At 32.1% G+C, this 18,183-nt stretch overlaps 1 protein-coding gene across 6 annotated transcripts in view; it reads right to left on the reverse strand.

Annotated features, from left to right (window-relative positions):
* The window catches only part of CSMD3 (CUB and Sushi multiple domains 3), a 1,287,556-nt gene that overhangs the window by 397,567 nt on the left and 871,806 nt on the right, over positions 1-18,183 (reverse strand). For all 6 annotated transcript variants that reach the window (XM_021942876.2, XM_031650139.1, XM_031650136.1 and 3 more), the window contains 3 exons: positions 10,762-10,878; positions 4,291-4,506; positions 2,451-2,639 (listed from right to left, as the gene is read on the reverse strand). In XM_021942876.2, coding sequence (XP_021798568.2) covers positions 2,451-2,639; positions 4,291-4,506; positions 10,762-10,878 — 522 coding nt within the window. The remainder of the gene's footprint in view (positions 1-2,450; positions 2,640-4,290; positions 4,507-10,761; positions 10,879-18,183) is intronic.

The following is an 18,183-nucleotide window of genomic DNA, read 5'->3' on the forward strand; positions in this document are numbered from 1 at the left end:
AAGGAATATTTCTACCCATCTTGTAACTTAAATGTATGCCTACAGTGGAATTTATTAAGGTCAATTGAATTAATTGTAAATTTTAATAAGCTTAAAAGCAAGCACAGCTAATCTGAAAATGAGTGGGGGGAATTCCCATGATAATAACTTTGCTTTCTAAATTTGTCCACAGGGTAATTTTCTTTCATCCTTCCCATTAAAGATTTAGGCACGAATAAACCCATCTCAAAGAAACACCTTAATAAAACATAATTAACTCAATGTTAGATTTTTGCAATGCCAGGTTTTCATAAATCCATTTATTAAAATATATCATAAATATAAACTAAATTTTTAAAATGTACAAGTAAACACTTTTTTTTTTCAACCTATATAACAGCCTGGCATGTATTCAATTACTCTGTGAGAAAATGTTAATTCCATATGATATATTCTTTCTAGAATCATGTTTCCTTAGATACTAAGTGAAGAAAAAATTGGGCTTTGGAATGAAACAGATCACTACAAAAATCATAGTGCTACCTCTTACAGTCTTAATGATCTTGGGCAAGTTATTGAGCATCTCTAAGGCTCAGACTTCTTCTAATGAAAAGTGGAAGAGATAATAATATCAGGATTTTAGTAAGGATTAAATGAAATGACTTTACATAAAAGAGCTTAGCAGGTCCTCATAATGTTAGTGTTTTATAAAATGAAATTATTTCCTACTATAATTGATTTTATAAACTAAGTTGACAGGCTGGAGAGACAGCAGATTATACTCAAAACAATTAGTTAAAATAAAATCTAAATTCTGAATGCTTCCTATATTCCGGGGATTGTGCCAGGTGTCTGATTTACATCATTAATTTCTTTAAATCCTCATAACTAACTCATAACAATGAGTTAGGTGCTACAGTTGTAACCATTTGACTGATGAGAAAAATGAAGTTTAGAAAAGTGAATTGGCCAAATATCAAATGGTCAGGCACTCTGTAGTCCTAACTCGGACTATTCCAAAGGTTTCATTAATTATCTTTGAAAACAGTCATGAAAATGAAAATGGGCATAATGAAGTAAAGTGCAGGAATTTCAAAGGTGGCAGTAGCAGTAGTAGCAATAGTAAAAACAAAATGTCCTTAAAACAATAAAAAAAAATGCATCCTGTATAGCTCCTGGAAAAGATGCCCTGAGAGTATGATTACTTATCACCTCCCAACTTCAAGCCTCTATGGTTGCTTGTGCCATTTCTATAAAAATCTGTGATTTTAAAAAGAAATTTCATCTGTTATGTATCTTGAAAACAATCTCATTACAATCAAAGACTTCAGACCCACATTAACTTGGATGATCATATTTTTTGGCTTAATTTGTGGTTCTATAGGGATTCCCACATTCTATATATGGGACAATAAATTGAATGAGGCAAAAAGGATATCACTTCTTCATTCTCATTTCAATCTGTGGGGCATTTTGTATCCACAGTAAAGAGCAGGGGCTTAAACCACTTTTCAAATCTCTACCCATTTTCCTGATTTTATAGCATATTATAACTTACACAGATTTGTGACTCATAATTAGATTTATAATCAAATTAAGTGCTTGTGATAATTTTCAATAACTTTATAAAATAATTATAAAATAGCCATTTGAATCTCATTCTATCATAAGATGTACTGATAATCACTAAACAGCGAGAAGATCTTGCCTTCATATTTTCTAATTTAAATAGGGAATGATTTAAGTCTTAATGAAAAGCCCTTTATTTTTTCTACTGAACATTCCTTTCTTTTTATCAGTCAAAATATTTACTTCCAAAGATTGAGATGATGACTTCACACTTCCAATACTTTAATTATAGTTATTTTTTATTGCACAACATGAATGAATAGCTCTCTTATCTATCAAATAGTGAGCCAATAAATTCATTGACAGCCCTTAAATTAATTACCTATTCTTCATTTGACACTTTCTCTTGTAATCATCTTTTATGCATGTTAATTTTAAGTTATAAAATATTGTCAAAACCTTAGTCAGAATATACTATCAATAGAATACAAGAATTCCATTTTCTGTGAGCTCTCAAAATATGATTCTATTTCTATCCTTCATCTATCTACCTACCTACCTACCTGCCTATCTATATCATCTATCTATCTCCATATATCTATGTATCTATCATATTTCTATCTATCTATCTATCTATCTATCTATCTATCTATCTATCTACCTACCTATCTAATTCATTTATTATCCCTATCTGAAAACAAATTTAGAAGCATGGTTTCTTGAATGGAGCAGTAGAGAAGTTAATTCAGTTACACCAGATTGCCAAATAGAAAAAAAATTGAAGTAACTAATGTGAAATAAATGAAGAAATTCAACAGATTATAAAAAACGAAGGGTGTAACCATGCAACTCCATGGACAGTGACTACACATACAAGCAAATGAAAGCAGCTGACCACGTACCCACACACCTTGGCAGAGGTGCACTCCACACTCGTCGGCCACCACCAAGACAGATGATCTCTGATGTTCCTTCCAGTCGATAACCCGATGAGCATGAGAAGGTCAGAGTGTCACCAACTCCAAAGTTGAACCCAATTCGACTACCATATTGAGGAATGCCAGGATCTTCACAAGGTTCAAGGTTATATTCTGTAAATTAGAGAGAAAATTTCCCCGCAGGGGAGGAAAGGGCAAAGAAAATGATAGTGGTTACTTTTAAGGGTGTATTCCTATTGTTTTTAGAACCTAGTCATATATTTAGAAGTGACTATATGAATAGCTATCAGAACATACAAATGGCACACATACGTTTCTTCTTTTGTAAAATAGCTAATAACTTGATAAATATTTGCATGTGCGGTATTCAATATAGACGAGAAAATATCACCTTCTGAATAATAAAATATAGCTTTTTATCTTATTTTTTTTCTGCATTAGAAACATTTTTATTTCATATATTTTTGACTTATAATGGTATAAGAACTGCATATTTTCAAACACAAAATAACATTTGAAATGAAATCATTTGCACTTTTGAAATGCATTTTGCTTAATATTTTACATTTAAATGATAAAGGCCCTTCTGCTTCTTGTATACAAGAAGTTCAGCTAATGCATATTCTGAAAAACACATGACTTGAGATGCAAGGGTTTATGTGAGACTGAAGTGACCACACATTGAAAATTATTATATTATGGATTTTTATAGGAACTTTTCCCCAGGCAATAAATGAGCATTATGAAAATGAACAACTAAACAGTCTTCAGGGTATGAAACAGTAGAGTTGATTAAACATTATAATTTATATACAGTCCTAAGAAGAAGTAGCTTATCTAAAAATATTCCCAGAGCAGTTACTGTGTAATTGCAATAAAGAACAAGAGGCATTGCTTCATGTTGACTAGCTAATATTTTATGCTTTAAAAAAATAACTTGGATTTTTTTTTCTAACATTCTAGGTTATGTTCATTTACTACTCATGATAAAATACTTTTATGATTTTAGCATACCAATATTTTCATCCAAATACTAAAATAGTTGTTTAAGAACAAGGTTAGTGCTTGTATCATTTTAATATTAGCAAGTTGGCATAAGATTTACTTATTAATTTGTGTCTGTATTAAGAAATAGCTAGTTGTGTTCATTCAAATTGAAAGTAGAGCTCTAAGTGGTGGGAATATATTTTATTCTCTTTGGTCTCATACTTTTTTTCTCCCTGTAATCCAAGTAATACTATTGTCTATAAATAAGATTATACTAGAAGAAAGGAGTAACTATGCTAATTTGATTACAGATTATCTAATTCCAGAATAATAAATTAGGTTTATCTTAATACTAGCCTGTTGGTTATGCCTTCTATGTCTTTTCCTAGGCACATAAAACAAGGAAATCACTGGATTAATTCTCATTTCATTTTTGAGTCTAACTGAAATTTTAAAATATATATTTTAATTTTTATTTTGCATTTACTAGGCATTTTAGCTAGTTTTGACCTCTGTTAGAATTTTGCAGAATTTTTGTAAATTAAAGAAATGTAATTATTGTACTTCCAGTAGATTTACAGCAAATTAATTAATTTTTGCTTTTTCCCTTATTTATTACTGGAGATAATCTTCAATCTATTCCAATCTTTCCTTAAACTTGACAGATACTACTTTGCTTTCTTTTTTTTAAACTTTTTCTTCTATTCTGCTATTTTTCACTCTCTGTTTCATCATTAGTTATGCTCATATCTTGAAAAAATTGATGTTTTTTAAAAGTTATTGAATGAGCCCTTTTGTTTTTTGTTTATTTTCTCACCAGAGAATGTAATGTTAAATCCTTCATATGATATTGAAAAATCTGAAATGAAACGCAATTGAGCCCTGAAATTTCCATAGAGACCAGCATTGATTGTTGGAGGAAGATCTGAACCAGTCAGGCGTGCCAGTGGTTGGGTAAAACTGCCATTCTCTGTGATCAGTAAGTAGTCATGATGGTCTTCCAAATGAAAAGTGTGGAAGTTGAACTGCACACCTATTAAGAAAAATAGGAACACCGAATTTATAGGTAGATTAGTAAAACACAGAGAGTTACTGTCAAACTACCTATTAGCCAGGGCTTTCCTTCTAATTAAATTTTCTGAAAATGAGAGGCATTACTATAAAATATTCCAAATATATATTGTATTATTCTTTTTATGTGTGTTTTTCCTTCAGATTCATTAAAAGAGATATAATGAGTCATGTCTTGGAAACTGCTTGAAAATAAAATTTAAAAATCAATGCCTGAAAAAAAATTACCTGGTTTTCTGAAAATTTCAAAAGACATACATATATTTTGTTTACAATAGAGGTGCAACTTCCTGGTGAATACTGTACATGCCTCCATTTTCTTCTCCAATCCCTTCAACCAACATAAAAGCAATGCTCAATATTATAGAACTTAACTTCCAAATATGCTGTTTATTTTAGAAGATAAATATAAAACAGGCATAGGGAATGCTATTTGTTAAATGAATGTAATTATTCTCCATTTATCTGTCACAAATTTCAACCTGTGCATATAATATGCAAAACATGTATATATAAGTGTTCAGCTAAATGAGTTTCCATAAACCAAATACTTTTGCAAATAGTATCCAAATCAATAGTCACAATAATACAAACACCCAGAGCCTTTTTAATAAAACTTTTCTGTCATTTCAGTTTTCCAGAGGTAACCACTCACTCAACTTCTAAAGCACAAACTAATTTTGCTGCTTTGTATATATATTTTGTAGTTTATGGAATGGAATCATATATATTCTTTTGGATCTGACTTATTTTACTCAACAATAGGTTTGTGAGATTTCTCAATATCATTGTGCGTAGTTGGGGGTGGCTCATTTTTGGTGATGTATAGTATAGCATTCCACCTTGTGAATATACCACATCTATTTACCTGTTCAACTGCTGATGGTCACTTAAGTTGTTTGCATTTTATCACAAATGTAGACAGTGCTGCCATGAACATGTGAGTATATCTTTTGTGAATGTATGTGCTTTTTTCTGTTGTGTACGTATCTAGGAGTGGAATTACTGAATGATGGGGGTAATAATATATGTGTTGCTTTAACAAATACTGTTTTACAAAGTGGCCATGCCGATTTACATCTCCATAGACAATATGGTTGCTCCATGTCTTCTCCAATACTTGAAAATCTGGGGCTTTTAAATTTGTTCCTTTCTAGTGAGTATGTAGTGGACTCCTTGTGGTATCATGTTAGTATTTAATTACAGTGTCAAGGACACATGTAAAAGACTAATGACTTCACACAAATACACACACTCAAATACACACAACATACTGTGTAAGGAGCCATCTGAAATAAAAAATGGCTACCATAGGGACCCTTCCCTTGAAGTGCTTTATTTTTGTACCTGACCTAAAAAATTACCCAAGTATTTGCTAAGAAAAGTCCAAAATCTGAGAGTATGACAAGTAACATTTTTATTCATTTACATTTTAGTTTCAAATGTTGGGAATTCTTAAGAGTCTCCATTGTTTAAAAAAAAAAAAAAAAGAGGATAGAAAATGAGACCAAAACAAACAGACTGAAAACACAAACATTACCACGACAAGGTTATTACTGCATAATGAACCAGAAATCTCATATTTGAGAAAGATTTTAAATATATAAGGTACTATTTTCAAATTATTTTTCAAAACGTAAGTTTTTTTTTGTTTGTTTTTGTTTGTTTGTTTGTTTTCTCCTCTCTATAATGGGCAGGAATACAAAACCCCTTTTGGGGGGAGTCCAAAAATTAAGTCAGTTTTTCAAATGTTCTATAGTATAAAATCAGTATTGATACTAGACAGATGGAAGGAAAATGGGGTATTGACATAATAAACAGAAGATGTTCACTGTCCAGATTAGTTCCTGCAAAATAATGTAAGGGTAGAAAGTTCAGATAAGTAAGTTTTATTTCTCCTATAAAGCTAAGAAAAAAATAGTTGGACAATAGGAGAGTAGATTGAAAAAAGAGAAATAAATCGTCATGTATGCTATATTATTTACATTTTTTAAGAAAAAAATGTGCTTGTTCCGAAATACATAGAATGAATTATTTTAGAATTGCATTAATTAATTATTGGTGCCAACAAAGCCACTGTTAAGTATTATTTACCTTTCTGAGCCCTACTTTCTCCATCTGTAAAATAGGGCTCTAATAGAGTTGTTTTGCAGTTTAAATAAGGTAACATGAAAATGACTTCGCATAGTGACTGGCACAGAGGAAGTATTCAGAAAGTGCTATTGCTATTGATCAATTTCCCAAAGTAAGAGCTAATGTTTTTTCCTGTTATTTAGCCCTGGCAAGCCACTTTACAAAATGAAGCTGCTGTTCAAGTCATGGATTAAATGGTAATATCTGTTTTCTTTCACTACTGCAAAACAACTTAAGACCTTCGAAGTTGTGCCGAAGGTCAATTAATCCAAATAAGAAAATGATCCTGATAAACTACTATATTCTAGTCATTATAGAATATAAATATTTAGAAGAATGTAAGTAACTCATGGCCTACCTGAGGAAAAAGGTACATGAACCAAAATTTTAATCATTCTGCCAAACTGGTTAATATAAGTCAATATAGGAGCATAGAAATAGAGGTAACTAATTTGTCAAAGGGGTCCGTAGAGGTGTATAAAAATGACCTTCAAACGTAATGACCATCCAGGTCTGGAGGCTCACACTTGTAATCCCAGTACTTTGGGTGGCCTAGGTGGGTGGATTGCTTGAATCCAGGAGTTTGAGATCAGCTTGAGCAACACGGCAGAATCCCATCTCTACAAAAAACTACAAAACTTAACTAAGTGTGGTGGCATGCACCTGTAGTCCCACCTACTCAGGAGGCTGAGGTGGGAGGATCACCTGAGCCCAGGAAGATTGAGGATGCAGTGAGCCAGGAACAGCCTGGGTGACAGGATGAGAACCCATCTCAGGAAAAACACAAAAATAAAAACAAACCAACAAAAAAACCCAAAGCAATGACCTCCTAAAGCAAAAAAGGCAATGACTTCCAAAAGCAAGAAGTTTGTGATGTTGCAGACTGTGATAGACATTTTGGAAAGAAGGGGATTACACAGGCAAAGACACACAATTCTAACAAGGCAGGGAGAAAAAGTCAGTGGTTTCAGTATCGTAATTACTTCTCGTAAGAATGCTAATTCAGGATGCCCAATAAAGGTAATTTATGGTACAGATATATGTATATTAAAGGCTTGTACTTAAAGTCAAAATAGCTTTAATATCTAGGTTTTAGTTACAGTCATGCCACCAGCTATCACCTAAAGGGTGCCATTTGACTTATTTTTTTCCTAATATGTAAAGTAATAGGTGTGGACTATGCTTTATTTAAGGACAGCCTAACTTCTAAGACTCTAAGGGTTTTTTTCTGAGTACACTTTTTTTCTCCAGGTTTCCTGTAACTATTTATAATTAGCATCTTGATTTATAGAATGTGTTTAAGGAAAATCTCTCATGGTGTCCCTGCAAGTAAGGAGCAATGTAGGCTGAATGACACTGTAGTTAACTGACTTTGAAACTATTGAACAATTATATGTGTTCAAACACTTTGACTTCATGTTTAATGGTGAAGAGATTACAGATGGCACATTTAAATTTTATTATTTCTTAAATACTTATTTAGATCTATACTTGTTAAGATTCTTATAAACTCTTAAAGTACTAATGATCATACTTACATAAGAACATTCTGACTATATAATGTAAATGTAAGTGAAATGTAAATCACTTCAAAATGATCTCATAGGAAGTCTGAATCAAAATCGATATGATAAAATGTAACAGGGATAAATATAAAAGTTTGCACTGAAGATAGAAAAAAAAGCAAGTGTATAATTATAGAATTTTAGGAATTTAATTTATCTGTATTTTAAGTCCCAGTAATCTAAAAAGATGATTTACATTACTACAAACTTCTTATCAATTAGTAGTATAACATGGTAGCAAAAAAGTTAATTAACACAAATACTTTCTTCTTGAATGAAAATAATTTTAGTGTTACACTGTGCCACGATGTGTTCAGTTTTAGAAAACCACATTTTAAAGAGATAAGCTGGAACGTATCCAGAGAAAGTTGATTAGAGTGGTGATGAACATGAAAATATTATCTTATGATGAATTAAAGGAACTAGGAGTGTTTAGTCTGGGTAGAAAAGACTTAGAATAAAGATCTAGGGATAGAGGACATGAAAAACATGGTAGTCTCAGAACTGTGAGTTGGTGTGTTTGAGGAGCTTTTGGTTGGAGCAAAGATTAGGCTGCTTTTTCGGTGTAGCTCCAGAGAGCAGAACAGGGATAATGGCTGCAGAATAATTTTTAAACAACTAAATATGTAAAAAATGAGCAAGTTTTCCCAAGGAGTACAGTCCTTATCAACAGAAATATCCATAACAGGTCAGTTCTTCCTGTTTCTGAAACACTATACAGAGAAACTAGTTTTCTGAGAAAGAGGTTAGACTATATTACCTTGAATATTTCTCCCAACTTTGAGATTTTCCTTCAAGAAACTTTGGCTACACTTTGGAAGAGTTGTACTTCAAACAAACTCAGCTAGCTCTTAAAACAAAGGCATCTACATCTGCATCTCTTGCCATGTAAATATGGATTTAATTAACACTTGCAACCTGTGAAGATGCAAAACTTTAAGTGTTAATTAAACCTCTATTTACATAGCAAGCAGTATGTAGCACTCCACTCCCTTCTATAATATCAGGGAGCTTATTTTAAACTCCATTAATCTACTTCACAATGGAATAATAGGATACTTGTTTAGCTTCCAGCAAAGAGTCTTCTACTAATAAAGAATGACAAAAATCACAGTTTACAAAGTCTTCTACTTCATTCCTGCTATTCGGTACCAGAACACTCGTTTTAAAAACACTTTCTTCTCAATAATATTTAATTCATTGTAGAAATCTAACTAAAATTGTCCTGACATAATTCTCACTTCCTGATAAAATAATATGTAATTTTATCAAAGGCAAACTTTATTTGTGAAAACACAATACATTTAAATGTATTAAACATAAGGCTTTAGTTTTAATTGTAACATCTCCTTATTGCTAAAAGTATTTTATTTTGATTTTTTCTTTTTTTTAGATTTTCTAAAAAAATTATTTATTTTTAATACATACAATTTAGTAGTAAAATTCAATAATGTAATACAGCAACAGAGCTAAAATAAAGGGTACTTATCAAAATGAGGTTTTAAAATGAATAAAGTAGCTCCTTTAGAAGATCAGCCCATGGAGATCTTCAAGTAAATAACTTTAATATATTTTTTGTTTTCATATATTGGAATGGTCATTTTACCATTGATAAGTTGTTGCCTTGATAAATTACACTGTACCTTGATAAATTTGAAGTACCTACTTATACATTTCTAATTATAAGCAATATTTGCAAAAATGGATGGTAAATTAAACATGAGTAATTAATTGTTTAGCAGTCCTTCTTATTAAGCACTAAGAAAATGAATTATTAATTACATAAAATTGTTTGTTATAGATTCCTAAAGGGATACATGTCATTCTTTATAGGATTCCTGTCAAAACAGTGAAGTAGGTTGTAAAAGTTTTATGAGTCTGGTTGAATCTCGTGAATGAACCATATTTAATACTACAGAGCCTTTTACTTATTTGTTTATTTGTAAAAGGACATTTATTAACATCTACTTATGCAGAGTGCAATTTTACTCTATTTATGTGAGACATATCTGCAGCTCTGTACTAAAGAATCTGAGACACAGATATTTATAGAATGCCTATAAATTAAATAATATAATTATTATAAACAAAACAGAAACATTCATAAACAAGTTTGTATAAACATATACTAGTTGCTTTAAAATTGGCTCAGCATATCAGAGCATCTCATATTCCCCTTTGAACTCCTGAAATCAACTTCTTAACACTATGTCAGAAACTACAGTCATCTTATTCGACATTTTCTTGTTACAAAAAATTCAAATATCATTAGTTTATTATATCAAAACTAAACAAATCTCTCATAGCACCAGCCTGGTAAAAACATGAGCACATTGTAATACTATAGAACAGTAAATATAATTTTTGTGGCAATTATTTAAATTGAAATGTGTTTTAGCATACTGTAGTATTGATCTGTTTTTGCTCATGCAAAATAACATGTAAAGGAAAATTAAATAAAAATAGATTCAATGAAAATGCAGAAGACAGTCCAATTATTATTTCATGAGGCAAATTACCTTTTCCATGGGTTACATCAACAGTCCATGTACAATTCAGAGAATTTGGATAAAATTCCGGGTAACCAGGTGATAAGATTGTTCCACTAGGCCCTCTAACATCTCCTCCACATAATGCTGAAATACAAAGAAATAGAGCCATGTGATCAACAGTGAGAGAGACAGAGGGTGAATAAATCTCTTATCTCCTTTCTTGAATTGAGGAGTCGCATTATCTTTGCTTAAGCTACATCCTTGTAATAGCAGGTGTGTATTAAGACCTTTTCCAATACTAGTAAATCATTTTATCCATTGTATCACTAGAGAAGAAAAGGGTACTCAGTAGCATCTGAGAATTAGTACTGTACCCAAGGGAACATGACTCAACTTTTCACATTTGAATTTGAAGTATGTGCTAATACATTTCTAATTATAAGCAGTATTTGCATAAATTGGTGGTAAATTAAATATGAGTAATTAATTGTTTAGCAATCCCTCTTATTAAGCACTAAGAAAATGAATTGCTAATTGTATAAAATTGTTTGATATAAATTCCTAAAGGGATATGTGTTATTCCTTATAGGATTACTTTCAAAACTATGAAGTGAGTTGTAAAAGTTTCCAAGGCTGCTTCTGTACTTCTGTATTTTTCTAGGAAATATTATAAACAAAAAGGATCTTTTGAAGGGATGTAGTTTTGTAAGTAAATATTCTAAGATAATAAAAATAAGTTAATCTTAGGTCAACAAATAATATTTGAGTTGATATTCATTTCCTTGAGAACAAATCAAGGTCTTCTACTATATTCAACAGCCATCAGTGCTTATGGTACACCAGACAATTTTATCAAAATTGGAAACTGGAGGAGGCAAAAAAAAAAAAAAAAAAAAAAATTGCCTAGTAAGCATTTTTATTCTAGTATGAGCAGAGAATTTATTGACTCCTTATTCTATTTCACTTGAAAAGGCCAACTCTTAGACACAGCCAAGGGTAGTAAGAATCATGAATGCAACATGTACCCTTGTCTAATTTGATCCTTGCCCCACTTCCCCAGCACACTAGAAAAGTGAGTTTTGAAGTCTCTCCAAAGCACCTAACACTATAACATATGAATTTGTTAAGTGAAATATGATGAGTGAAATGTCTACTGAATTAAAACCTACAGTCTCTATTTCAAAGGACTGTATGTCGTGCAGCTAGAATAAAATTTCTCAATGAACACAAGAATGAAAATTAAGGGAGTTAAATTAATTTAAAATACACAAAAAGGTTACAAAAAAGAGAGATGCAAACTTTTAGAAAGGACACCAGATATGTGCCCCTGAGCATGCACATGTATGTGTGTATTTGTGTATCTGTGTGTTTGTGTGTGTGTATGTATAAGAAGTTGAGAGGAAATTTTTCTGTCTATCAGTATTCTTTCAAATAAAGACACTTTGTCAAGTATCCTACTTCTTGAGAAGTTTCTTGGGAATTGTTTTGTCTGTAAGCTGTACCTATATACCTTTGTAGAAGGGGAAACTTAAAGAGACATTCTGCAGGTAAATGAATAAATCTTTGTAACACATAAACACATTTAAAAATTTAGGAGGAATGCTCAACAGCTAATATATTATAACAAATATTCATAATATTACTTTGACTAGAATCAGATGGGAAAATATAGAATACGTTTTTAAAACAAAGTGAAGATTTCTGTTATTTGAAAATAATTATCATTGGATGCAGACATTGAAGAGAATGGACTTAAAGATGGAATTTCATAGTAAATAGTGGGGAAAGAATGTAATTTAAGTTCTTTTGAAAGATGAAACTAAAAACATAAAGACACATAAATTTTATTTTATATCTAATAAAACAGGATAAAATTACAACGATTTACTAATTCTTACCAAAAACAAAACTAAACACTGTTTTGATCTTAAAATGTAGCTGGCACTATTCTGCAGATTTTATTTATGTTAACTCAGCCCCCACAACAACCTTTTGAGAAGAATGCTGTAATTATGTGGTTTACAGATGAGAAATCAAGTATAGATAGAACTCAGTCTAGTTCCAGGGTCTATGATCTCAAGCAGAGTCTTGAATCGTGTTGATGTTTTTTCCATGTTAACAGTACTGTTTTAGCAAGCTATGATGTTCTTTACTTATGTTTGATTTTGCGGCACTTCCCTCACAAATGATCAATATATTAAAAAAAAAAAAAAATCAGGGGCATCCTTTATTTTCTCAGAGATTCATTTTATCCTTTTATGTTCAAATCACTTTTTTTGTGCACCCAACACCTATTGTGTCAGTATCCTTGTCTGTGTTCTTTAATTGATCTCTCTTTTGAATTCTCATTTGCCAGTGGCTTCCTATGTGACTGAAATAGTTCTCCATCATCACCATCATCAGCCTCATCATTTTCATCAACCTAATGAAATTTTTCATTTTTCTAAATGAGTTTATTTTACACTGCCAATGTTTTAAATTGCATTTGTTTTATACTGTCAGCTTTTTAAGCAATTACATGAGATTGTACAGTGACAGATGCTAACGCTAAATAGAAAGTATCTTTGAGTTGGATTAATTTTAAAAGTGGTTAATTCATTACTGAATATTCTTTCATACTGATGATGTTTGCTTATCTAAAAACTATTCCTCCTATTGGAAAGATAAGAATTTGTAAGAGCTTATTAAAATCAATGATGAATGACCTAAAATATTAAGATGAATAAAAAAGATTTAAGTTTTTATATGAGATATTTTGTTTTATATTTTCAGGTACAGGATGGAATTTAAATGTATTGTAACAGATATAGTGGTATAGAGATGATTATGAAAATTTCTCCAAAAACAAATGACTTAAAAAATGAATGCTGAGATTTAAGTCCGTTTAAGAGAATGTGTGGGCCATTCACTTAGTAAACGTTATTAGAACAAGACTGTCTAAAACAGGTGCCATGGATCTCCTGTGTTATCTCCTGTTATGTGTTCAGAAGGAATTCCAATTTATTGCAGCAACCTTGCTAATTGATTCCATGTGTCTTCAGGGATACCAACAGTTTTGTAAGAGACATAATAGGATTACATGTTCTTGTGAATGAGATAGACAATTGTGTATCAAGTGAATCTTTGAAAAACTAAAGAACTCAGAGCATGATGAAATATATATATATATATATATATATATATATATATATATATATATATATATATATGAAAAACTCAGTTACTTTATGTGAACTCAAACAGCTGGCAAAAAAAGCACCTAAAAGGATAAAAAGCATCTAAAAGCTAAAAATCTGAGGCACAATAAGCCATTATAGTGACAGTTCAGTTAGTGGAGAACAATTAGTCAGATACACAGTAATCTTGGGCAGTAGAGTTTTTTATCCCTGATTTTTGTAACATATGATACTGCTTTTTCATAGGATAAGTATCCATTATAATTTCGAAATAGTGAAGTCTCTTCAAAAGCTGAGCACTTGAATGTAATTGCCCAGACCTGTAAATTTATACCATGTCCTTGTTAGTGATACACACTGGGCCAGTACAAATCTGTCTATATCCAAAATGGACAATTTTTAGACCAGGATCCATCAAAACACTTTCAGTATTGTAATGAAGCATGGAAATAACCATCTATTAAAAATCCCATTAGTTTTTAATTTGTTGGTTTGTTTGCTTTTAATCTCATCTCTTCTTTTCCTATTTTCAAGTCTCCCTGTTATGCCCTTAAACAGAGACTGTTCATACTTGCTTATACTCTAGACAAACTTGGTTATCTTGAATTCTAGGAATCTAAACCTGAATCCAGGTATTCATTTGCTACTTTAACCTCTGTACTCAAACCTTTTAATAAGACTAAAGAAATAAGGGAAATAATGAGGTTTAAGTCCATTCAGTTCCATTTTGGTCTGCCTCTTAATGATTTGAGTGACACTGAATCACTTAACCTTTTTTAGGTTAAATTTCTCACAAAATAGCCACATTGTTTCTCAAAGTGGGATAATTTGAGTTTAAAATTGGGGTCTCAGGACAGAAGGTGAAAACAGAGCATGTCTTAGGCAATTCAGGACATAGCATACCTACACATCCATTAAAAGGGGAGGTGTCTTAAGCAACAATGCCTAGTTCCTGGAAGGTTGCTTCAAACCCAGCATCTGATCTTAGCCCTACGCCATTACTCATGACAATCTCATGTACCCAGTGCATAAAAAACATCATTTATCTGTGACTTTTAGCATACATGCAGCCTTTAACACTTGATATGTTGGACAAAGCAAAATGCTCCCCTAAAATTTCTTGTCTGGTCTACCTTAGAGCCATTCAAATCTCAGTTTTATCAAAAATACTGCAGAGATATATAGGAGTAAGTTCTAATCAAAGTATCTAGTAAAAAAAAAATGTTTGTTTTTTAAATCAAATCTCTTATGTGTCACGGGACACCTTTTACAAATACATGTTAAAGCAACAAGAACACCTGGTTCTTGATTATAAGAATATAAGAAAAATAAGATAGAGTATAACTGTTATCCATTCAAGAAGAATGTAGACACTGTTTATGCTCAACAGTCTTTTTATAGTGTATATACAGCATAATTAATAAATACTAAGTTAACAAATCAATAACTGGTTATAAGGTAGCAATAAATGCCATGTAAATATAGAGAGCTACAGAGTTTAGAAAAAGTCAAGATTATGCCCAGTTGCTTTGTTCAGGAAAAGCATGATCAAGTTCATAACCTTTAAAAGTTGACTAGAATTTTGATATGCATAGTTGAGGGAAGGGCTAGAACATTCCAGGAGAAAAAGAACAAAATTCATGAAGGCAAAAACCAGAAAACATATATGCAAAACCAAAAGCAAAAGTATTTCCATAAGTACATTTCATGAAGAATATAGCTTTCTTTCATTCAACACAGATTTATTGTGTGCCAACTGTTTGACAAGGACTCTTCTTGGCATTGAGAGTACGACAGTGAGTCTAGCAGAGCACCTACTACATGACATGTATATTCTGTTAGGTAAAGAGACAATAAATAGCAAAAAATAATGTAAACAGAGTGAAAAATACTAGGAAGTAAAATTTAAGTGGCACGAAAGGGGTTACTCTTTCACATAATTACTGAGGCAAGTATTGAGTATATAGTTGTGAGTGAAATTAGGGAGTGAGTCATATGGTTCTGTGGGGGAATCCTGATTCAGGACAAAAGGAAGGGAGGCTTAGAGGGACAGAATGGGAGGAATGGGAAAGGGTTCTCATATTGGGAAAATTATTCAGGAGACACGTGTAGTTGGAATGGAGTAGCATGAATGAGCAAGAGAGTGGTGAAGGATGAAGTATGGGATGTAGTAAGGGCCCAGAATACCTGGGGTTAATCAAATCATGCAAAAGTCTTTGGATTTTATTCTGCCTGGGATGAAAGGTGCAAGAATGTTCTAGGTAAGGGGTTGTCCTGATTTGCCTTAGTTTATAAAAGCTTACTCTGGCTGCTTGTTGAAAACTAGACCTAAAAGTTTAAAAGGAGAAGCAGAGAAATTCTTTAAGAAGTGTAATTTAAATAAATAAATAAATAAATAAGGCACTAAATTTACAAACTAATGCAGAATCTGATGAAAGAATTTCTGGTTCAAGGTTCAAAGTTTTTCAGTCAATAGTGAAATATGAATTAAGAAAGGATCCACTTTTACTTCCAAATCTAAGCGTATACACAGAAAATAGAATTAAATAAAATTACTCTTTTTCTTTGGTATACTTGATAGCAAAAAGAGTAATGTCCTGCTTTTCAGTTATGCATTCCAAGCAGCACAGAGTATCAATAAACTATTAAAATGACTGTATCATATATAAATATATACATTTACATATAAAGTCCTTAAAATAAGTATGTGACATCACTGAGAAAGAATAACAAATGTATCATCTATCTTTCATTTTAAGGAATTTTAGTATTTTCCTATTGTGTAGAATGTGGGCAGGTGACAGTGTAGTGGCAGACTTGTGCCCAGGACCTGGATCTAGGCTGCCTGGATTTAAATTCTGACTTTGCCATTAACGAGTGGGGTGATATACGGTGAGGTTCTTAATTTTCCTTTGCCTTAGTTTCCTCATCTGCAAGTGGTGATCATAATAGCACTTATCTTATAGAGTTACTTGGAAGAGAAAATGACTTAAAATACATAAAGCACCTGTAGCAGTATCAGCACATGGTAAAAACTCAATAAATATTAGTCATCACTGTTATTACCACCAAACTACATTGTCTGGTTTGCTTTGTAAATCAGCTAATCATGGGATACAAAGACATCACAAAAGCTGATGTATGTTAGAGTGAAGCACAGTGTACACAAGCATTAGGCAACCTAGGCCAATCAAGTTTACATTCCTGGAACAGGGCAAGAACTTCTGTTTGTCTGTTTCTCCCTTGCTACCTCAGGAGATTTGTACTAATTACCTCTGGTGCAAAATTCTCTATTAAAGGAAGCGTCTGATCAAATCTGTTCACTAGGTGACATGATAGTTAAGCTCAGTTCGAGTCAACAGAAAAAAAAAATATTAAGTAGCTGTTTTATACACAGCTTAGCCATTTTTAAAATAAATATAATTCTGTCCTTGTCCAGTTACACTCAACATGAAATAGAAATGCAAAAGAGGAGGCCAGGTCATAACAGAGGTTAAAAGTAACATGATTTGATCTTTTAAAATAAAGATGCATTGTAAGAACGCAGGATGGAAACATCACAGAAAAGGATGGATTTCTCAAGGTTAAGGACCAAGAATTCCATGATTAGTCACTTGAGCTTTCATTTCTAAGCAATAAAAAGCCATTAAGAATTTTGGATCTGGAATATAACATGAAATAACCTTAGTGAGAAACATGGGGTTGGATTGAAAAACTCAGAAATGATTGCCGTTGCACTGATGAAAAATGATGAAGGCCTGTGCTGCTCCTGGGAAAACTGGATCTATTTGCTTTTATTATTAATAAAAGTTAGGCGTGTTGATGGGCTTGCCATTACTTTTTATCTTCCTGATTCTTACAATATTGCCTCTGTACCTTTCTTTCATGGTGAATGCTCCTCATTCAGGCCAACATTGTAGTTTTATTAGGGTCTAGCAAACATAGGACCTTTATACCACCATGGTTTGTCTCAACCACAGGGATAGATGAGCACATGACCAAGACAAAGTCAACCATAATGGGCCCTTCTCCTTCACTATAGTTACTAGTTTAGATATGGACCAATTGAACACCTTCCCTGGGATTTTTCTAATTAGAATAACAGGGAAGAGCTCTCATTCCTCTCTGAATCTGAAGATACAGGACTAACAACTTCCATCTCCCAAGAGTGTATACACTACTGTCAATTCCTCACATGGAAAAAACCTGGCTGCAATATAAGACAATTATGTGAATCTCAAAGAAAAGTCTAGGTGAAAGATAGAGAAATTCT

The sequence above is a fragment of the Papio anubis genome, chromosome 8, assembly GCF_008728515.1.
Source record: "Papio anubis isolate 15944 chromosome 8, Panubis1.0, whole genome shotgun sequence".
Classification (NCBI taxonomy): Eukaryota; Metazoa; Chordata; class Mammalia; order Primates; family Cercopithecidae; genus Papio; species Papio anubis.